The 24,167-nt window shown below is 36.4% G+C and overlaps 1 protein-coding gene across 2 annotated transcripts in view; it reads left to right on the forward strand.

The window, feature by feature from the left end:
• PPA2 (inorganic pyrophosphatase 2) overlaps nucleotides 1-24,167 on the forward strand; it is a 92,382-nt gene that overhangs the window by 15,981 nt on the left and 52,234 nt on the right. The window contains exons 2-6 of one of the 2 annotated variants that reach the window (XM_043571260.1): nucleotides 655-719; nucleotides 2,608-2,652; nucleotides 7,250-7,303; nucleotides 8,736-8,855; nucleotides 17,106-17,192. In XM_043571260.1, coding sequence (XP_043427195.1) covers nucleotides 655-719; nucleotides 2,608-2,652; nucleotides 7,250-7,303; nucleotides 8,736-8,855; nucleotides 17,106-17,192 — 371 coding nt within the window. The remainder of the gene's footprint in view (nucleotides 1-654; nucleotides 720-2,607; nucleotides 2,653-7,249; nucleotides 7,304-8,735; nucleotides 8,856-17,105; nucleotides 17,193-24,167) is intronic. The other variant, XM_043571267.1, reaches the window with a different exon arrangement.

A 24,167-nucleotide genomic window follows, 5' to 3' on the forward strand; every position in this document is an offset into this window, starting at 1 on the left:
CAGAGCATGAACGGGGGAGGGGCAGAGAGAGAGGGAGACACAGAATCGGAAGCAGGCTTCAGACTCTGAGTCATCAGCCCAGAGCCCGACGCGGGGCTTGGGCCCACGGACGGCGAGATCATGACCTGAGCCGAAGTCGTACGCTTAACCGACTGAACCACCCAGGCACCCCTCAAAAACTTAACTTCTAATAGCTTATATTGACTGGTAGCCTTACTCATTACATAAGTAGTAGATTAACACACATTTTGTATGTTACATGTATCATATACTGTATTCTTACAGTAAAGTAAGCTAGAGAAAAGAAAATGTTACTAAGAAAATCATAAAGGAGAGAAAATATATTTACAGTATTATATAAAAAAAAATCTGTACCTAAGCAGTTCAAACTTATGTTGTTCAAGGGTCAACTGTAAATTATTTCAGTAAACCAAATGTGGATTACTTGGTATGTATTCTCTGTGGTCATCATATTGGGGCAAGTTTTAAAAGTTGAATTAAACTTTAAATTGGGAGTTAAAGTTAATTTCAAAAAAACTTTAAAAACTCCTTTTAGGTTTAAAAGTGGATAAGGATATAATTGCTCTGAAGAACAGGATAGTCCATTGCTTTAATTCTGTATTTTTATTTTTGTTTTTTGTTTTTCCTTTGCAGAGAATGTAGCCGGTGACTACATTTCCCCCTTTCATGATATTCCTCTGAGGGTGGACTCTACAGAGGTATAGTTCTTAACTTGTTTTGGGGGTGACAACATGTACTTCTAGTATCACCACAAAATACTTTTTGGAAGCATTCTGAAAGGAAAGAATGTGGGTTGGAAGTCAAGAAGGATAACAGAGTTATCACAACAGGATTGTAAACCTCCCTCATGAATTAGAATTAGTGTGAGAATAGGATCATTCCAGGAGGAAGGTTATGGAACACTGATGTGGGATTGGTGCTGCCTTCCAGCCCTTCAGAGGCCTGGACTGTCAATAAGATGGCTGCAGGGAGAATAATAGTGAAGATTTATTGAATGCTCATAGTGCTTATCCAAGCACTGTGCTCAGAGCTTGAGTTGCATCTGAGTACAGCTAGGGCTGCTGTTTTTACCTTTATTTTGCTAATGAGGTTCAGAACCTTGCCCCTGGTCACAAATCTATCATCTGTTGTGGGAAGTGGGATATGAATTTAGGTGCTCTAACTCCAAAGGTTGTATTCTTAATTGCTCTTGTGCAATCATTCCAGCTCATTACTTCTAAGTAGTATTCAGCTGCAGGACAGGAGGTCATATAATCTGGAGAGAGAAAGAAGGCAAAGAGAGGGCAGAAAGAACTCCATTTTACTGTATGTGTGTCCGTGTGTTTTGTTTTGGCCGGTGAACAGTCCAACCCAAATATCTCCTGTCTCCCAACACCACTGCTTGCTTTTGGCCAAAAGTGCATGCATTTATTTATTCACTTACTAATTTCTTCTTTCAGTAAACAGTTCTTGCAGGCTTATTATGAGCTAGACGGCATTCCAGGCACTAGGGTTGCAGCAGTGAGTAAGATAGATAGGAGATACAATTCCCACTGGATGGAAGGAGGTGGACAACCAGGAAACAAGTCAATCAGAGAATGTTAAGTGCTGTAAAACTAGAACAGGATAATGAAAGGAGTGATTGGTGGGTGCTGCTTCATGTGTGGGTGTACCATGACAAAATCTGTTCACCTAACAAAAAATATTTTGTGGAATCAGGTAGTAGGTAGGGGTGGCGGTGGAACAAAGAGTGGACTAGAAACATTCCAGTGGGCATGATATTGTGCCTAAGGAGAATGGGTTTTGGGGAATATGAGAAAGTTGAGAATAGGGCAGGACTAACATAGAACAGGATATGCCTGTGAATTCTGGGCACGTGGGGATTGGTACACACAGTGGTTGTGTACATAAGTTTCTCCCATCCTCAACTATAATGATTAGAACTGTTGCACCTTGTACTTTGGGAGGTGGTTATTTTAGGAACAGAAATAATGTTTCAGGGCCTACTTGGGATAGTCATTTTTCTGTTTTGTTTCCTTCTTTGGTGTTTTTTGGTTTTGTTTTTTTGGTGTGTAAAGGTTACATGTAAGTGTGAGCATTTGTGAATGGAGTAATTTTTCTTCTCAACCCATCATATAGTCTTTTTTAATTTAAAAGTGCTTGATGGAGGCGTAGTAATCACACCTCTGTGGAATTTACAGGCAGGAGGTGTAGCCGAGTACTTTCATGGCTTGTTAGTCATGCTCCCTAGAGTTTCATTTCAATAATGAAATGACTGTTTTAAGTGTAATCACGGGAGACTGACAGTCTTTCCTTTAAGACCGAGCAGAGCCTTTGCTTATTTTTATAAAAACTAGGAAAATATACTTGAAAGAGATTTAGCTTTTCTAATAATTTATTTTATGAAACACCTTGATGCTCATGCACTGGGGATGCAAATGCTGAGAGAAAAGAAACTGGGCATTCGGTAGTTCTCTGTTGAACCCGGTGTCTGGACAGCTTCTGTAGTGGAATATTTCTGCAGTAGGCTTACTTGGATTGCTTTTCAGTGCAGTTGTATTCTTTGATGAGATATTACAATCACAAATACCATCTTTTCTTTTATAGGAAAATGGCATTCCTACAAAGAGAGCACGAAATGATGAATATGAGGTATATCTAAAGGTTTTTATTTTTGTGAATCACTTCTGTTGTCCGTTAAAGACCTCGATGATTGTTTGCATTTGTAAAGTGCTTCTAAAGTTTTCCCCTCTATGAAGATTTTTGTGTGCGTTCTGATGTTTTTATTCTTCCAATATGTGTGTATGGCAGCTAGGGATGATCTTACCATTTCATTTCTTTTTCTTGTTTATAAAATCAAATTTACCGTTTTCTTCATTGCACACTTTTTAAAGTGTACAGTTGAGTGTAATCAGGTACTTCCGCATGTGCAGCCATCACCACCGTTCATCTCCAGAATTTCTTCTCAAACTGAAACTCTGCCCACTGAACAGTGACTCTCCGTTCCCTCCTTCACCCAGCCCCTGGTAACTACTATTCCATTTTCTATTTATGAATCTGACTATTCTAGGAATCCCCTTAACATTTCATCTTATAAGTGAAAAACCAGAGAGAGTCAGGAACAGAACCCAGGTTTTAGTAGCAAGTTACTTATCATGGTAGATAGTCTAAAGTAAAGGTACTTTATGAAAATTGGTCACTTTGTCATTTTTTTATTATAAGGAAAAAGGTGGTTTGAGAGGCTGTTTTAGAATGCAGGGACAAATCTTTTTGGGGATAGAGGAGGAAAAAAGACCACCTATATACTAGAATAAACATGTTCTAAATATATCTTTTAAATATGTGACTGTCAAACCTTCAATAGTTGTTGACTTAGGCCCAGAACGTCTGACTGATGTCTGTCATCTCATCTCATGTTGTTGATGCCTTTTTATCTTACTGATGCCAGACAGCATTTCCTATCACTTTCCTCAGCCTTCTTTTCCCTTCACCTTTATTTCCATCTTTTTTTTTCTCTATTTCAACTGAAACTCATGACCCCAGCCTTTGAATCTACTTCCACAAATAGCTCTGGGTGTTGTTCAGTCCCCACCACCATTGCCTGCCATCCATCTTGTATTCTCTTAAACTGGTGTTTGTTAAAATGGTCCTTAAACCACATACATTGGAATAATGTAGAACACTCGTTAAAATTTCAGATCCAGGCCTTAATTACATATCTACTACACCAGAATCTCTGCTTGATGGAGACTAGTTAGTCCACATATTTAATGAGTGTTTCAGGGCATTTTACACGTACTGAAGTTTGAGAACTACTGCCCTAGATGTTGGGTGAATGGGCATTGAGCGGTTCGAGGCTTTATGGTTTCCTAGAGACTTTATGTATCAACCTGGAAATAGTTTTCTCATTGGGGAAAATGTATTCTGAGAGCATATAGCCAACTTAAAATTTAATTCTTAGAACATGGTTCATTTGTCAGAGACTGCCTGATTTGAGCCTGTTTGTGGTTTGTGTGTTTATTTATTTATAATTCTGAACGATTTTTCCCAACCCCAAGCCCTTGGCAGCCACTTTTCTACTCTCTGTTTCTATGAATTAGGCTGCCCCCCCCCCTTTTTTTTTAAAGAATTCCATATATAAGGTTCCATATATAAGAATTCCATATAAGTGGTAAAATGCAGTATTTGTCTTTCTCTGTCTGGCTTATGTCAATGAGCATAATGCCCTAACAGTCTACCCATTGTTGTCGCAAATGGCAGGTTTCCTTCTTTCCCATGGCTGAATAATATTCCACTGTATATATTAAGCACATCTTCTTTATCTGTTCATTCATTGATGGACACTTAGGTTGTTTCCTTATCTTGGCTATTGTAAGTAATGCTGCAGTGAATATGGGGGTGCAGGTATCTTTCTAATATCCTTTTTTCTTTTTTTTCTCTCAGATAAATACCCAGAAGTGGGATTGCTGGATCATACAATAGCTCTGTTTTAATTTTTTGGAAAACTGCCATACTGTTTTCTGTAGTGGCTGCAGCAATTTACATCCCACCAACAGTGCAGTGTGTTCCCCTTTTTCCACATTCTCGCCCACACTTGTTATTTCTTACCTTTTTGGTGACAGCCATTCCAGCAGGTGTGAGGTGATATCTCATTCTCTGATAATTGTGATGTTGAGCACCTTTTCATGTCCCTGTTGACTGTGTGTCTCTTGGAAAACTGTCCAATTCCTCTGCACATCTTTTAATCAGATTGGTCTTTTCCTGTTGTGTTGCAGGAGTTCTTTGTTTCAGATATTAATCCTTATCAGATACATGGTTTACAAATACGTATTTTCCCATTTCTAGATTGTCTTTTTATGTTGTTAATGGCTTTCTTTGCTATGAAGAAGTTTATTAGTCTGATGGTATCACTTGTTTATTTTTGCTTTTTTGCCTTTGCTTTTAGTATCAAAACGAAAATTTATTTGATCTTTTAAGAGTTGGAAAGAGAAAAGAAGGGTGATTTCCTCCCATTTTTCCCGAAGGCATATAAAATTTACTGACTTTTTTTCGTATCTTATTATCTTTTTGGTTTTTGCAACAAAAATAGCAGGGAAAAATGGAGGAGATAACTGAAGGAGGTAAATGGTCCTAGCTCATACCCAACTTTCTCGGAAATGTGTCCCCTTGTGTCTTTGTGATTTTGTACTAGATGTCAGTAGACTGTTACTGGTTTATAATTAACAGTAGTCTTAGGATAACCCTACTAACACTGGCTTTGAAAAATTATAGATTATATGCATTTTATCTGGAAAGAAGAAAAGCAGACTGGAAATTTGTTCTTTAGAGATCAGAACAAATGATGAGGGGAGATGGTTTGCCGGCTTAAGATTCAAACCTTATCTTTTGTTCTTTTGGCCTAATTCAAGTCTCTGAGTGGTTTTGGTAGGTGTCATTGTGTAAAACAATTGCCACTAGCCTGGTCTTCTCTATCACCTCTGAGTATTCATCTGTATGCCTTTGTCCTCTTATAGCCAGGCTTTCAAGGATGAATAAATTATGTGAACATCTGCCATTTACTTAGGTTTTTCTTTTTAACAGCTACTTGAGACATATTTAAACAGGTGCTGGGATACCTCATGAAAGAGCATAGAAAATGAAACATAACAGCAAGACTGTGTATGAGGTTGCTAAGATAGGTATGAGACATACTTCTAAGGAGCAATTGTTGAGAATTCATTCTTGGCTTTGTTCTTCATCTCATTATGGATATGCAGTTCTGTCATTGGTAAACTTTAGTCTTACCTAGAAAAATTGAACAACCATCATTATTTTTTGCGGCTCAATTTAAATTTATACTTAGTTGTGTAAATGGCATCCTTTGAATTAATAATAGCATTTGTGTTTCACTTGGAAAGCCCTCAGATATTGTTCAGCAATGCTGCAAACCAGAAGTTCTCCACTCTGACTACGTATTAAAATTGCTTGGAGAGCTTTGAAAAATAAGCAGTGCCCTGCCTCAAAACCATTGAATTCAAATAAGTGGGTATGTGGGGGGTGGGGCTCTAGGAAGCTTTTTTTTTTTAATTGATAAAATCTCTCCTGGTGATTTTGACGTGTGGCACAATTGAGAGTAAGTATATTTAATCACTGCTTTCTCAAATGATCTGTACTAAAGGGTTAGTTTTTTGGTTTATTTCTAATCTGTTGTGAACTGATACTTCTAAAAAATACAATTATTATTAGAAAAGTGTAATTAAAGAAAAGTGTAATTCAGGGTTCAACAGACCTAAAAATTACTGCATCAGATTGCTGTAAATGTTTCTAAGTGAACCTATAACAGTCAGCTTGCAGTTAGCTCTGGTTCTTGGCCACAGTTGGTGTAACACTGTTTTAAACCATTACTGTGCTATGGTAAGCTGTTAGTTACAGATATCAAAATGGCATGCAAGGCAACCTTACCCTTGAGACTTTCTCTTTATAAGGCCCAAACTGCAGGAAATTATAGCCTTGTATTCCTAAGTATTGTGGGAAATTATTTTTGCTAACCATTGACCTATAATCTGCTTTGCTTTAAACAGTGCAAAATTCAAACATGATAAAAAGAAGTAGTAGTCCTTTTGTAACTTTAGGGAACCAGAGATCACTAGATAAGCAAATTAAGTGTAGAAAGGCGTTAGTCTGTCTCTTTGTAAACTTGATACCTACCTACGCAGATATCCTTAATTTCACATTATGATCATAGTAACTTGAATTTAAATAGTGCTTTGTGATTTTCAAAATATTTTATAATTTTTTTTGTATTTTCATTTAAATTACATAATTGATCTTTATAACAACCTTACGTAGGTGGTGAGTAGGACAGAGTATTTACACTTACTTTGCAGATTGGAAAAGTGAGACATTCAGCTCACAGGATGGACCCTGTCTATCACTCCTGTTTTAGTGGGAAAATAAAACTTGAAACTGGTTTCCTGACCCCATTCTAGTTGTGTCACTATACTGTGAAGGTATTTCCAGAAATATAGCAACTTCTGACACTGCAGCACTGTTCAAGTGACATGATGGCTTAAATTCTGCTGTGTTTTAGACAGCTTCTCTAATTTTTCAGAAGAAATTTAAGGCATATGCAGATGTATGATACAGTCTGCACACATTTTTGTAGGGAAAGAAACTAAAGCATTGTCACACAAGAGGTGAGTGATAAAGGATAGGTAAAATTTAAAAAACGATCTCTTTGTTTTTTGTTGTTGTTTTTTTTTAACTGCAGACTTTGTTTAATATGGTTGTAGAAGTACCTCGGTGGACAAATGCTAAAATGGAGGTATGAATATTTTCTATTAATATCAAATGGAAATTATAAGTAATAATGATATAAAAACTTTGTTTCAAGTCGTTTGGCATAATATTTTTGAATTTCGCATGGTTGACAAACTACTTCATGATACAAACAATTGAAAACACTTTTGTGAACTTTGAATCTCATTTCTAAAAGCAAAATAGAGCTGAATTTTTACTTTGAAGCACGTGTTTTCTATTTTTGCCGTTCTAGTTTGTTATACACATATTTATTTAATTTTCTTTGACTCTTCTGTCTTTGAAAATAACAAATCTTTTCAAGGTTTATTTAAACAGATTCTGAGATATATTTTTGTTCATAGATACAGTTGAAATATACTTATTTGGGAATCATGGCAAGTTTAGTTTGTAAGGACTTAATTGTCCTTTAGATTTTACTCTACCAGGAACGAAAACATTTTATTGGCCAACTCTTGATCAATGAACACTAAGAGTGTCTGCTAATTCCCCTGGTTACCTTTTTTTTTTTTTTTTTTCTTTTCTATCTTTTCATGAGGCATGAACCTATCAAGAACTTCCCTTTTGCTTTTCAGAATTTTATTGTTCCATCTTCAGTTAGGTAAGATCCCTTAAAGTTCTGAGTGAAATTTAATTTGTGGCACTTAGTTTCTTTCATTATTTAAGTCTTTTCCTATAGCTTTGGATGCAATGGCAAATACTATAAAGTATTTTAATTAAAGATTATTATGTAGGTATGTATTTTTCAGAATTTATATTTAGAGAATTGTCACTAATTACTAGCATTGCTTTGGTTAATATTTTGATAGGGAAAAGTAAAAATAATAGATTCTTTTTTTGGTCTTCCTTCAGAATGTTTCCGAATTCTGGCTACTTTCTACTTCAGGTATAGGATCAAGAATCTGAGAATCTACCTAATTTAAGCAGTGTTTATTCACTAAAAAATGGCTTCAGTTATTCTTTATAGGATAGATTTTTTTTTTTTTACAAGGCAGTTTGAGTATGTTTGATAGAAATAAAACAAATGAAATTACTTGGTGAAAATTAAGTTAACCTTTTTATCATAAGATTGATGATAAGATGCCCAAAATTAGTATTTTCACTAATTTTTACTAATTAAAAAAACAAAAACAAAACAGCAAGTAGGTTAATCTTTATCCTCTTGCCATTTCAGTCATTCTGTTATTTGTATTAGAAATGAATGCATAAATAATAGAATACCTAAATCTATAATGGGATGTTTCCTTTCCAGATGTTTTTTTCTACACAACACTGTAAATTAGAAATAAGAGCTGGCTTAGCTTATTTTACAGTGTCTTTGACCAGTAAGTTAGAATATAAATATTTAACCTGATAATACCAGATTTAAAACATACAATTTGAATATAGGATTAATCATTTCTCATTCTCCTTCCCCCTTTTTTCCATGATCTGTGTAGATTGCCACGAAGGAGCCATTGAATCCCATTAAACAAGATACAAAGGATGGCAAGCTACGCTATGTGGCGAATGTCTTCCCTCACAAGGGTTATATATGGAATTATGGTGCCCTCCCTCAGGTAATGTTCTTGTAATAATGGTAAAACTTCTCTGTCTTCTGAAAAAATTTTCTTGTAAATCCTGCGGACTACTTGAAGTTAAATTGGTTCTGAGGATGTGTCAGTTTGACAGATTGGTAAATTTAAAAATTTTTAATGGGGAGTTTCATTATATCTATAAATTTTTTTCAAACTATATATATGTCTGTACTCAAGTTCTTGGAGTTAGGAATATAGAACACTCATATTTGGCATTTTGAACATATTTCCTTTTCTGGGCTTGGCTATTAACAGTCAGTGAAAAATGTTTTATCTGCTTTATCTTCAGTCATTTCTTTGAATGTGACAAATTATGCTTTTATATACCTTCATATGTGATAGCATCCTTTCTTATCCCATTTTGTTTTCTTTTCATGTTTCCTCACTCCTGGAAAATGATATCTCCTTCCAAATTGTTTAGTGAGTGAAACTCAGAGTATATAGAATGAAAATTTTGTCTAGGCTTAGTGGATATAGAGAAGTATTTGTATGATTATAAGCCATCTATATTAGACCATCTATCTGGATATTTAAGCTTTCTATTTTTATTTTATCTATTAATTTTAATATTTTACATGAAATTCCAAAATTATTTTGGAGAAATATCTGAAAAAAGGGAGACTTGCTTTATCCAACTCAAAAAACCAGCTGCCCTTGTAGAATAAATATTTACAGGGGAAGAAAAAAGAAAATTGTTTTCTAAAGAGTCAGCCTGCCTTTGATGCATTTAGACCACCCACATGGATATGTTCTTGGTTAAAACAAGCCTTTCTAAAATGATGTACTAAGAAAAAGAACGTCTGGCCTGTTGAAACCATGAAGGCAGGTGTTCTGACTCCCCAGGTGCCTAAGTAGACATTCGGTTTGACCCAGCAGTAAAAGGGTAAAAAAAAAAAAAAAAATTTGTTAAGCTTAGGGGATACTGTCTGTAGGAGAGGATGTATGGATGAGGGGAAGGCCAAAGAAGCATTTGAATTAGAGAAAGACAAAAACAGAGACAAAGTAAGCAGGGGATAAACTAAAGTTGATGTATTTGTTTATTTCATTAAACATTTATTAAGTATTCATGTGCTAAGCAGTGTATGGGTGTTGGGTATACAAAGAAAAATGATATATTAATATAAGGCAGCAAATATATATTAATGAAGGCAGCAAAATACGTGACTGAGAATGTGGGTTTTGGAGCCATACTGCCATGTAATAGTAATGTGATTTTGGGTAACTTACTGTGTCGTTTTGTGCCTCACTTTCTTTGCCTGTTAAATAGAGATGATAAAATACCTATTGCATATGGTCATGTTGAGGTTAAGTGAGTTATCGCACATTCATCTTAGAAGAGTGCCAGATGGATAGGGATCACATTATTACATCTACTGGTACTTTTATTATATGATCTTTCTTCTAAAGGAATTCAGTCTCATGGGGGTAATCAGCAACTGAACCACTGGTTCCCATAGAGCATAATAACTGCTACTAATCATCTACTAATTATGAGCTTTTGTAGTTTATCTAAAGTCCTGACAAATTTTTTTACTCCTCCAGATATGTTTGAATTTTCAAGATGCTCCTACCTTTGATTATGTTAGTCTGTTAGGTACAGTAGCTCTACTTTAATTATAACAGAATTAGACTGTGGCAGTCTCTTAATGCATCCTGAACTATTGCCTACTGAAATTTAATACTCCATCCAGCATCCAAGATAACATTTTAAAACTTAAATCTGCTAATGTTTTCCTCCTCTAAGAACCTTTTTGGTGGTTTCATATTGCCAAAAGGATAAAACGTGATATTCTTAACATGGCTCTTCCACCCTGCCTAATCAGTCTAGCCTCTGCTTTGTGCTCCAGCCTCGTTTTGCAACAGTTGTCTTTTCTTGCTTCCATTTTACCACAGCGACTCCTTCAGTGTTTCCAATTTCTCTTGTTTCTACACCAAGCCTTCACAGAGCTGTTCATTCATTCAGTACATGTTTTTTGAGCGCCTGATGTTGCGAGGCAGGGTTGTCAGTACTGGAGTTAAAGTAGTAATCAGAATGACAGAGATCCTTCTGGGTCTTTTATTCTGGACAGAGTGACAAGGCAAAAAAATAATAAAATGTACAGTGTGACAGATGGTGATAAGTGTGTTGGAGAATGATAAAGCCGGGAATGGGGCTATAATATATTGGGATTGTTGCAGTGTTAGATAGGGGGAAGGCCTCAGTGAGTAGGTGTTGAGTGAAGACCTCAAGGAAGTAAGGGGACAAGTAGCATGGACCCCTAGGGGAATCCAGCAAGAAGCAGCAAGTTGTAAAGGTCCCAAGGTAGGAGTAGGCCTACTGTGTTGAATAACAGGAAAAAAGGCCAGTGTGGCTAGAATGGAAGTGAGGAAGAATAGACCTGTATTACACTCTCTGCCATTTTTAACCGGAAATTTTTACTATCTTTTTAAACCCAAATCCAAAAGAGTGTGTTAGTCTTTAGCAAAAGAATATACTGTCTATCGCATTGAAGTTACTTACCAAACAAAAATAACTAAGTTGATTAATGTTTTTTTTTTTTTTTAAGTTTATTTTTCAGAGAGAGTGTGAGCGGGAGAGGGGCAGACAGAGGCAGGGGAGAGAGAGAGAGAATCCGAAGCAGGCTCCACATTGTCAGCACAGAGACCATTGGAGGGCTCGAACTCACTAACTGTGGGATCTTGACCTGAGCTGAAATGAAGAGTGAGACACTTAATTGACTGAGCCACGCAGGCACCCCTAAATTGATTATTGTTTATAGAAAATTGAAATTAGACCAAGTGTTGATGGGACAGGATAATTGTATCTAATATCTTTTTGCTTCATTGTCAGTGTCAAGACAGAATTAATCTTTTAAAATGATAGCCAGCCCCTCATCCCATTTACGTTTTTTATTTCATCTCCAGCTTCCCATCCTTCTCCTCCAGCTCCCTCACTCTTACACTGGCCTTTGCACAATTCCTCTTGTTCCCCAGGCACACTTGTGCCTCAGGCCTTCACATCTGTTGTGTCCTCCGGCTTGGAACACTCTTTCTCAGGTACACACATGGCTTACCTCCTTTTTTTTTTTTTTTTTTTTTTTTTTTTTATGTTTATTTTTTTGAGAGAGAGATTGACAGAGTGTGAGCAGGGGAGAGGCAGAGACAGAGAGAGAGGAAGACACAGAATCTGAAGCAGGCTCCAGGCTCCAAGCTGTCGGCACAGAGCCCGACGTGGGGCTCGAACCCATGAACCGTGAGATCATGACCTGAGCTGAAGTCAGATGCTCAACCGACTGAGCCACCCAGGCACCCCACATGGCTTACCTCCTTAAACGTTTGCTCATAAATGACCTTCATGATGTCTGCCCTGATGATCCTCTAGAATTTTAACCCTGCCTCCTGAATTTTTGTTCTGCTTCATACTTTATTTTTTCCCTTTTCTATAGAACCTACCAACTTCTAACACGTTCCATAATTTAGTTATTTATTATATTTGTTGTTAATTTCTTCCAGCTAGAATGCAGACTCCAGGAGGATAGGGATTCTTTCTGTGTTGTACATTGACATTTTCCAACTAACTGCTTAGCTTAGTGCCTGGCACAGAGTAGGTGATTAATAAATATTTGAGAAAAGGTAATGAATTCATTGTGTGTGTTGCGTTTGTTTCATAAGCTTGTATGGTATTGGATTTTGTCGTTTTCTTATGCTTTGTCTTGTAACAGCAGGATATGTGTTAAGAGCAGTTACCAAGCCAACCGTGCTTGGAAGAACATTAAGCTGTAGAGTATTGTTTAAGTAGGAGTCTCTCTCACTTACTGGTGATTCATCAGTGTGCTGTGTTTAGTTCAGATCTGTTGAACTTCTCCCTCGCTGGCAGTAGTGCCGTCCCCAGAGGTTGAGTTTGACCTGAGCAGAAGCTTGCTTTGTTTTCTCCCAGTTATATTTCCATGTATAATGGATTATTCCAATGTTATATCTTCTGAGTGAATATTTAGAAGACCTGTTAATGTTAGTGGACTGGGTAGTGTTAAAGGACTAGAATCATGAAATTTTAGCTTTCTGTAATTTTTTTTAATAAACAACAGTATTTTTTAGTTGAAGTATAGTTGATACACACTATTACGTTACTTTCCGCTGTACAGCACAGTGATTGGACAGCTCTAAGTTACGGTGTGCTCACCACAAGTGCAGCTACCGTCTGTCACCATATAATGCAGTTACAATACCACTGATCTATCCCTGTGCTCTACCTTTCATCTCTGTGACTTACTCATTGCATAACTGGAAACCTGTACCTCCCATTCCCCTTCACCCGTTTTGCCCACCCCTTCCCTCATCCCCAAGATTTCTTCAGTATTAATGTAATGCTGTTGTGTTTATTATTCATATTTCATTATGAATGTGGTTTATTGACCCCAAGTATCGATTAGTACCACCTATTAGTTTTATAACCTGGAACCAGTGACTCAATCTCTTTAGGCCTATTTGTACATCTCTGTCATCATACCACCCACCCCAGAAGGTTATTGTCAATATCGAATGGGATAATCAAAGCAAATGTTTTAGTTCCATAGTTAGTTTTCAAGAATATTATTTCAATGTTGACACTGTTGCTGCTGATAGTAGCTGCTAATAGTAAAACATCTCATAGAGGCTTTTGCTTCAGATCGAATCTATTAAAATAGATAGTGGCTAGGTAGATCTTACTTCCTTTGATCTGGTTATAGGAATCCTGATTAATCAGGAAGTAGCTCTCAAGAAGCACCTGTATATACAGCTCTGTACAAGTCAGTTATGTTTTGACCTAAGGCCCAGAGCATGGTGACTACAGATGTATTGATTAATATTTATAGATTGTAAGTAATGATACCAAACACCTGCACAAGGTTGAGAAAGATTTATTTTAGGCTAGATCAATAATCTTTGTGTTTTGATTTATTTATTTTCATAGCTTATAGTCATCTTTTTTATGAGATTAACATTATTTATATTTCTGCTGATAGTTTCTCATTTTTTTAATGTTTTTCTTGGGTCCATGCTAAAATTTTTCTATATAGGTGGTATACATACGTATGTACTGGTAGGTATATACCTATAAGTCAGATTGCCTACTATGCGTTGCACACTTATTTTACTAGGTATTGTCAACTGTTTACAAAAGACATTGTTACAGTGTACACACCCGTTAGCAGTATATGGGGTTCCAGGTGCCTTACATTCTTACCAGTACAGTTGACTCTTAAACAACATGAGTTTGAACTGCATGGCTTTGAATCCACTTATATACAGAGTTTTTATAGTACATTATTATAAATGTATTTTCTCTTTATTATGATTTTCTTGATAACACTTTCTTTTCTCTAGCTTACTTTAAGAATATGGTATATAATTCATATAAAATATAAAATGTATTAATTGTTTATGTAATTGGTAAGGTTTCTGATCAACAGTAGATTGTTAGTAGTTAAGTTTTGGGGAAGACAAAGGTTACAGTCAGATTTCCAGCTGTGCAGGGGTTTAGCATCCCTAACCCCTACGTTGTTCAAGGGTCAACTATATTTTGCATTATTAGATTTTTAAGTTTTTGACACAGTGTCATGTTAATGGTTTTAATTTTTATTTTTCTGATCAGACTAGGTATCTTTTCATATATTTATAAGTCATTCATGTTTTCTCTTTAAATTACCTATTCTTGTCTTTAGCCCATTTTGTATTGAGTTGCCCTTTTTCTTATTTAGTTGTGGAAGTTATTTCTACGTTCTGAATGCTAATCTTAACTTTTGGGAAGCAAATACTAAGATTTGGAATTTCCTCTTGTGGATATTGAGGGTTTTTTTAGTTGTTTCTCTGCCTAGTTATACAGTTAGGACTCCACAAGAGGGCGTCATCAAAGTTTTAAATTTGTCAAGATTTCTTCTCCTGGTGATTACTTAAAATTATACTATATATTAAAGTTAAGTTAGAAACCATTTAGTGTGAATCTCTTTTTGTAATAAAAACTGAGGCCTGTGCATATAAAGCATTAAAGACAGGACTGGAAATAGAATGAACCAGTCTAGTGTTTTGCTGTAAAGGAAATCACGAAGAACTTGCCTTAGAAGTGGCAAGATTGTAGAGCTTGCACTTACGTACTTATTTCCTCAACAGGAGGAATAAATTGATAGATAATATGGAAAGTTGAGTTCTGAGAGGAATATAGACCAACCAATTAACAAATGGAAAGACTTACTAAAACCATATAGAGTACAAACTTATGTGACGACTATTTTTGTCTCAGTTCATGGAGAGAATTTCTTAAAATTAAAGCTGATCAAAATGAGCTAAGTTATCTCATGAATTTGTGAACTTCCTATTCACTGGTAGTATTCATGTAGATTATGAATGACCACTAAACTAACAATCATAGAACTCAGGACTGAGATGTATCTAGCAGTTGTCTCTAGCCATTTTTTTAATAGGTGAGGAAACAGGTCTGGATGTTCTGGCCAAGGTAGTTTGTGACTGAAGTAGGACTAGAATCTAGGTCAGAGTGACTTTAGCTTATCACATTTGTTGCCTGAGAGTGGAAGTGAAGTTAAAGGAGGTTCAAGAGAGGATTCCTGCATTAGGAAGGAAGAACCTTTCAGATATTTTTCTGCTTCTGCTTCTGGCTTTTCTGATTTCAGTTATAGTTCAGTCCCATCTTGGTTTCTCCAGCACATTAAGATTAATTTTATAGCATTTATGACAAATGCTGTACCATTTATTAACATGACATTCTTCAGGGTATTGACTGTGTCCTATTCATCTCTGTTCCTAACTCCTGGCCCAGAGTAGGTACTCAGTAAATATTGACTGTGTGAATGGATGCCTACTTGGGAGATTCTGAGAGTAAGAACAGGTATTTAAAAGAAGAGAACCATGAAATAGAATAAGGTTTTATCTGAAAGTAATTGCTGATCAGTTGCCATTGAAACTTGGGCATCATAGCCTAATAATTAATACCTTGAGTCTCATCCCATTGCCACCATTTAGAAAATGTGAGCTTGGGAAACTTAAATTCTTTATGCTTCAGTTTACTTATCTGTAAAATGAAGTTAACGTGTGTGTGTGGGGGGGGGGGGGTGGTTGTGTGTATCATGCAGAAAGTGCCTCTCACCTAGAACCAATGTGTTTATGTCAGTTCTTATATTTTGCTAGTAATATTAGTATTTGGGGTAGTGACATCTTGGTTTACTGATTTTTTTTTTTTTTTGGTAAGGGTGGGTTCATTTTATTCCTAAATATAATTAGCACCAGAAGGAAAATATTGGAGTTTATCTATAGGGTTTAGCTATAAATAAGGGTATATTTTTAAAATTATCTTTATAAAATTAGAAGAACCAAGCTTGGATAATCTGAAATTACCTCTAGATAACAGTCCTGAGGTAACACAGTCTCTGCGTATCTTGTAATGTAAATCTGAGGAAAATAATTTTGGGGAGCTTCCACATTTCCATTTAGAATTAGGTAATTATGAGGCTTTTTGGGAAGGATTGTACCTAGGAGATACTTAAATTTGGTAACATTTCTGTTAGTGGTGTGCATTTATAAAAATGCCCATGTGTATATTTTGTAACCAACAAGGTATATCTTTTAAGTAAACTATAGAGTTGACAATTTTTTGTGTTTTTGTCAAGGTCTTGAGATTTGATGGCAAAATAGAGGATTTTTTTTAACTGAAATGAAATGAGACAAAAATAGATTTTTCTTTTATTTGGTGTAGATACTATCTTGTTCTTTAGTTTATGAAGGCAAAGCTGTTTTTTGTTTTTTGTTTTTTTCCTAGTAGAAGTCATTTAAAGAATAGGAAGTGTATTTTCAAACACGGAAAGCTAGACTCAGTGCTGTTACCATGTCAAAGGAAGCAGTGAATGATGGAAGCAACAGTTTAGGCAGCCAGTGGAAATGGCATAGACAGTGGAAATCTCTGAACTGAAACTTGAAAAGTGAGCATGAATTTACATGCTGACTCAACTTGGAAGAAGAGTATGTTTGTATTTTCAGATGTGATTACACAGAAAAATGAGAGGCAGGAGGGAGGAAATACTGTAAATTTGTCTTAATTATTATGATGTTTAAGGTTTTACTGGCATGTTGGCATGGAGCTTGTGTAGTTTCTGAAAATGTTTCCTTTGGATTACGACTGCAAAACTTTGATCGTGTGAAAAAACTGAGATACATTTTAATGAGTATTAACCTATATTTTTGCCTCACTTCTCCCTTTTTTTTTAGACTTGGGAAGATCCCTGTCGAAAGGATAATAGTACAGACTGCTGTGGAGATAATGACCCTATTGATGTTTGTGAAATAGGCTCAAAGGTTTGTTTTCTAGACAATGCTGTTCTAATATATGTTCTAGTTTATTCATGCTGTAGAATTTCAGTTCTCTTTAGTTCGTCAGCTCTTCTAAGTTCTAGCCTATTGATCCCTCTGATACGAGTCCCTTTTTGTATCTTTATTTCTTTCTCTTACACTAGGGGTTGGTCAACTGCAGCCATGGCAAGTCAAATATAGGGCACCACCTGTTTTTATTAGTAACACATTATGCCCATTCACTTACGTATTGTGTATGGCTGCTTTTGCACCAAAGTTGGGGAGTGGTAGCAGAGATCGTGCCATCCACAAAGTCTAAAAATAACGACTATCTGAGTTTTTACAGAAAATGTTTGCTGAGTCTTGTCTTTAGTTTCCTTACCATTATCCAGACAGGAAATGTAATACTGAGTAAAGCCAGCTGGTACTCTTGTTTTTGTGTCTGCTTCCAGGTTGCCAAGACCTACTGAAGGAGAATAAAACCTACAGTTTCATCGGTTGCTGCTACTTCTAGAATTCTGTGTGTTTTGGGTCTATTCTTCTATCGCATTTCTTGCTAATATTTGTTGTTCTCTGCAGACATTCAACGGCTAGCACTTAAAGGTTCTCACTTAAAGGCAGAACATTTTGTCTTTAAATTTTGTAGAGCCCCTAGAAACCAGCAGATAAGAGCTCCCTTACCCTTCTTAGACAGCCAAACTACCTGGGTCCACACACATTATTTCTTCCCTTTCTTCTCTTACTGTGAGAACTGTCTTTCTTATGTGAGACCTGGGCTTCTACCTGTGCTCTAGATCCTGCCCCTTCCTGCCTCTTGAGTAACAGTTTTCTTATCCCTTCTCTGTTCTGTATTCACAACTTCTCTTTCTTTATTGGCTTCTTCCCCCTCACATGAAGACTCATAAAAAGAGTTTTCAACACTCATCTTCATCTGCTACTTTCCACTTAATCTTTAGCCTGCTTCAGAATTGTTTCCATCCCCCATTATTTCTGTGAAACTACTCTCACAAAGGTCCCTGCTAACTTTCTTTTAGCCAAATCTAGCAGGCCTGTTTCATAGGTTTTGTCTATCTTGAATTTCCCTTAGCATTTTATACTGTTAACTTTGTCTTTCTTCTTGAAACAGCCTCCTCACTGGACTTTGTGTCATAATATCTTGGTTGTGCTCTAATTCTGTTTTCTTCTTGATTTCTTTTTCAAGCTCCTTAATTCTTAGGTATTGGTTGGCCTGAGGGTCATGCCTTTGTCCAGCTCTTTTCCTTTAATTGGATCTACCTTTATTTTCCTTCCAAGGGAACAGAATCTTTGTTTTTGCCTGGTTTTGTTTTTATCTTTGACCCAAATTCCTTCAACATTTAGGACTTTGTTTTTCCTTTGGTAATATTTATTGTTCAAGAAAATTGTAGTTATGTTAATGGAAATGAAATCAAGCATAAACCTTCCCTCACAATCCTGCTGTCCCAATAATTCATTTTGTTTTTTATCTTTTCCATGTTTTCTTCCTCTTGGGATAAACATATAAACATTTTGATTTTGTTAGACATTTTTTCCAGTTTATTTTCTGTTATACAGTTAATAAAGTTAAAGGCTTTCCTGAATATAGCTTTTCCTTTTTTCATTTCTTTTGGGACAACTGGATATGGGGGGCAGGTTTTTTAGACTGGCCTCTCAAAGCTGTCTGCCCTAATCCCTAGAATCTGTGAATATGGTAATATAGCACTCCCTTGATAATATTATTTTATGTAGCACAGTTTACTTTCAAGTAGGATTATCCTGGATTTCCCGTGCAGACCCAGTGTAATTAAATGAGCCCTTAAAAGTAAGGAGCTTTCTCTTACTGGTGGGAGAAGAACTCAGAGGTTCAAAGTGTGAGAAGTACTGATGTGCCATTGCTGGTTTGAACATGAAGAAGGGGGCACATGAAAAAGAATGCAGTTGGCTTCTAGTTGCAGTGAGTGGTCCCTAGTTGACATCCAACAAGTTAATGGGGTCCTCATTTGTACAACTACAAGGAACCAACTTTATGTGGATTCAGTTTTAGAACCTTCAGATCGGAGCTCAGCCTGTGCAGCACCTTGATTTCGTCTTTGTCAGGCAGTAAGCAGAGAATCTAGCCATGTTGTGCTTGGACTTCTAACTCATGAATACTGTGAGATAATAAATTTAAACTGTTTTAAACCTTTAGGTTTGTCATAATTCATTATACTACAGTAGAAACACAGGATAACAGGCTTTAAGCCGTTTTACTTGCCATGGTTTTCTTGTATTGATTGGGTCCAGCTGAAGTTTTACCTCCTTCAAATTTGGAATCAGCACAGAACTTTTGTGGTAGACCACTGTTATATCCTGCTCATACCAGGCCCTTGAGAAGTTAGCAGTTGACAAGTGTGAGCTGGTAAATACAGGTAGAGCCCAGAGAGAAAAAAATATTATCTGTAGAAGACTCTTACATTCTAGTTCATGAATGTGTTATATCTTTTGCTCTTTACTTCAAGGAATAAGTGATAGGATCTCCATTTCACTGTTGAGAAACCAAGTCCTAAAACATTATGTGAAGTAATTTGCCAAATACCTTTACGAATGATGGAGAAGGAGTTCAGCTTCATAGTATTTATGACTTAAAAATCCTATGTTTTGAAATCTTTCCATAAGAGCTAGAAAGGTTGATAATAATTCCCATCTGATTCTTCCTAAAAGCTTTGTGGCACACCTACATTGTTTGAGAATCTCAACTCATTTTTCAAGAATGAACTACAAGAACTGCAAGAATTAGTAACAGGCTCTTCTGGAGCCATTGATTTCCTTGGAAGGGTAGACTGATAGTTTTATAATGGAACTGGGAAAATAGGTTTTATCTTACAGCCAGTGCAGTGTATTCCTTTAATTAATGAGACCTGAAACAATAGTAAATATGAAGTAAGTGTTAATCACCATCTAAAGAATAGGTCTTGGGGCATCTGGGTGGCTCAGTCAGTTAGACATCTGACTCTTGATTTTGGCTCAGGTCCTGATCTCATGGTTTGTGAGTTCAAACCCTGCATCAGGCTCTGCACTGACAGCATGCAGCCTGCTTAGAATTCTCTCTATCCCTCTCTTTCTGCCCCTCCCCACCCATGCTGTTTCTCCCTCTCTCAAAATAAATAAATAAACACTTACAAAAAATGAAGACTAAGTCTATGTTGGTATGGTGCTCCTTTCTTTTGTGTCTGGGTATGCAAAGAGTCCTTAAATCATCTGTAAGGAACATCATAGTGGAAAGCATCTTTGAACACCACACTGTAAATGGACAAAAGGGAAGGGAGCAGAGTCCTGGAAGTTGATAATAGAGTTAGAGCCACAGGATACAGAACATTTTAAGGCTGTTGCAGTTCCTTGAGAGATCATGTATTATTCATTTGGTGTCTAACACTACTGCATAAATTTGTTGAATTGATTTAGAATGAATTGAGTTATGGAGGATTCATAAGAGTTTTACCATTTGTTCTTAAATATCTTATTCTCAGTTTTTGGTTTGATTGACAGTTTCCTTTCTAGTCTTTAAAGGTATTATAGCAAGGCAGTGGTTTGTCCAATCCCTTTCTGTTGCTTATGAGATTAGAGAGCATGTGTCTTTCTGATGAAACTTGATAATCCCAAGACATGTTTCCTGTTTGCTGGTGTAATCAGAAACATCTCAGATCTGCTCTTACATTATATGAAATTTCAAAGTAGATTAATTTTTGTGAATAAAAATAAAACAGTTTACAATGTGCTATCTTTAAATTTTTTTCCTAATCAATCAAGCTTATTTTCTTTCTTTCTTTCTTTCTTTCTTTCTTTCTTTCTTTCTTTCTTTCTTTCTTTCTTTCAAGAGAATTTATTGGCAAGTTAGCTAACATACAGTGTATACACTGTGCTCTTGGTTTTGGGGGTAGATTCCTGTGATTCATCATTTATATACAACACCCAGTGCTCATCCCAAGAAGTGCCCTTCTCAATGTCCATCACCCATTTTCCCCTTCCCCCTTACACACCCCCCATCAGCCCTCAGTTTGTTCTCTGTATTTAAGAGTCATTTATGGTTTGCCTTCCTCTCTGTTTGAAATTATTTTTTCCCCTTCCCTTCCCCCATGGTTTTCTGTTAAGTTTCTCAAATCCCACATAAGAGTGAAAACATATGCTATCTGTCTTTTCTCTGATTGACTTATTTCACTTAACATAATACCCTCCAGTTCCATCCACATTGTTGTGAATGGCAAGATTTCATTCTTTCTCATTGCCGAGTAGTATTCCATTGTATGTATAAAACCACATCTTCATTATCCATTCATCAGCCGATGGACATTTGGGCTCTTTCCATAATTTGGCTATTGTTGATAGCGCTGCTATAAACATTTGGGGTACATGTGCCCCTATGAATCAGCATTCCTGTATCCTTTGGGTAAATTCGAAGTAGTGCTGTTACTGGATCGTAGGGTAATTCTATTTTTTATTTTTTGAGGAACATGCACACTTTTCCAAAGTGGCTGTACCAGTTTCCATTCCCACCAACAATGCAAGAGGGTTCCCATTTCTCCACATCCTCGCCAACATCTATTGTTTCCTGAGTTGTTACTTTTAACCATTCTGACCTGTGTGGGGTGGTATCTCAGTATGGTTTTGATTTGTATTTCCCTGATGATGAGTGATGTTGAGCATTTTTTCATGTGTCTGTTGGCCATCTGGATGTCTTCTTTGGAAAAGCGTCTATTCAGGTCTTCTGCCCATTTCTTTACTAGATTATTGGTTTTTCCGGTGTTGAGTTTGGTAAATTCTTTATAGATTTTGGATACTAACCCTTTATCTGATATGTCATTTGTAAATATCTTTTCCTATTCCATTGGTTACCTTTTAGTTTTGTTGATTGTTTCCTTTGCAGTGCAGAAGCTTTTTATCTTGATGAGGTCCTAATAGTTTGTTTTGCTTTTATTTCCTTTGCCTTTGGAGACATGTCAAGTAAGAAGTTGCTGCAGGTGAGGTCAAAGACGTTGTTGCCTTTTTTCTCTTCCAGGATTTTGATGGTTTCCTGTCTCACATTTAGGTCTTTCATCCATTTTGAGTTTGTTTTTGTGTATGGCGTAAGAAAGTGGTTTAGGTTCATTCTTCTGCATGTTGCTGTCCAGCTATCTCAGCACCATTTACTAAAGAGACTGTCTTTTTTCCATTGGATACTCTTTCCTACTTTGTCGAAGATTAGTTATCCATACATTTATGGGTCCAATTCTGGGTTCTCTATTCTATTACGTTGCTCTATGTGTCTGTCTTGATACCACACTGTCTTGATGATTACAGCTTTGTAGTAGAGGCTAAAGTCTCGGATTGTGATGCCTCCAGCTTTGGTTTTGTTTTTCAACATTACTTTAGCTATTCATGTGGTCTTTTTGGTTCCATACAAATTTTAGGATTGTTTGTTTTAGCTCTGAGAAGAATGCTGGTGCTATTCTGATTGGGATTGCATTGAATGTATAGATTGCTTTGGGTGGTATTGACATTTTAACAGTATTTGTTATTCTAGTCCATGAGCATGGAATGCTTTTCCATTTCTTTGTGTCATCTTCAATTTCTTCACTAGGCTGTCTATAGTTTTCAGCATGCCAGATCTTTTATCTCTTTGGTTAGGTTTATTCCTAAGTATTTTATGGTTCTTTGTGCAATTGTATATGTGACTTTGCTGAATTGAGGTATCAGTTCTAGCAGTTTTTGGTGGAGCCTTTTGGGTTTTCCATATAGGGTATTATGTCATCTATGAAAAGTGAAAGTTTGACTTCTTTGCCAGTTTGGATGCCTTTTATTTCATTTTGTTGTCTGATTGCTGATGCTAGAACTTCCAACACTATGTTAAACAACAGTGGTGAGAGTGGATATCCCTGTTGTATTCCTGATCTCAGAGGGAAAGCTCTCAGTTTTTCCCCATTGAGGATGATATTCGCTGTGGGCCTTTTCATATATGGCTTTTATGGTAGTAAGGTATGTTCCTTCTATCTCAAATTTCTTGAGGGTTTTATTAAGAAAGGATGCTGTATTTTGTCAAATGCTTTTCTGCATCTGTTGACAGGATCATATGGTTCTTATCCTTTCTTCTGTTAATGTGATGTATCACGTTGATTGATTTGTGAATATTGAACCAGCCCTGCAGCCCAGGAATGAATCCCACTTGATCATAGTGAATAATTCTTTTAATATAGTGTTGAATTTGATTTTCTAGTATCTTGTTGAGAATTTTCATATTCATGTTCATCAGAGATATTGGCCTGTAATTCTCCTTTTTAGTGGGGTCTTTGTGCAGTTTGGGAATCAGGGTAATGCTGGCTTTGTAGAATGAGTCTGGAAGTGTTCCTTCTGTTTCTATTTTTGGAACAGCTTGTGAGAACTTAACTCTGCTTTAAATGTCTGGTAGAATTCCCCTGGAAAGCCATCTGGTGCAGGACCCTTATTTGGTTGGGAAATTTTTGATAATGGATTCGATTTCTTCACCGGTTATGGGTCTGTTCAAGTTTTCTGTTTCTTCCCATTTAAGTTGTGGTAGTGTGTGGGTATCTAGGAGTTTGTCCATTTCTTCCAGATTGTCCAGTTTGTTGGCATATAATTTTTCATAGTATTCTCTAATAATTGTTTGTTTCTCTGTGGTATTGGTTGTGATCCCTCCTCTTTCATTTGTGAGTTTATCTATTTGGGTCCTCTCTCTTTTCTTTTTGAGAAGTCTGGCCAGGGGTTTATCAGTTTTGTTTATTCTTTCAGAAAACCAGCTTTTAGATTCACTGATGTGTTGTACTGTTTTTTTGGATTCTGTGTTGTTTATTTCTGCTCTAATCATTATTTCTCTTCTTCTGCTGGCTTTGGGGTTTCTTTGCTGCTCTGTTTCTAGTTCCTTTAGGTGTGAGGTTAGATTCTGTATTGGGGATTTTTCTTGCTTCTTGAGATGGGCCTGGATTGCGATGTATTTTCCTCTTAGGACCTCTTTTG

This window comes from Prionailurus bengalensis, chromosome B1 (genome assembly GCF_016509475.1).
Source record: "Prionailurus bengalensis isolate Pbe53 chromosome B1, Fcat_Pben_1.1_paternal_pri, whole genome shotgun sequence".
NCBI classification, from domain to species: Eukaryota; Metazoa; Chordata; class Mammalia; order Carnivora; family Felidae; genus Prionailurus; species Prionailurus bengalensis.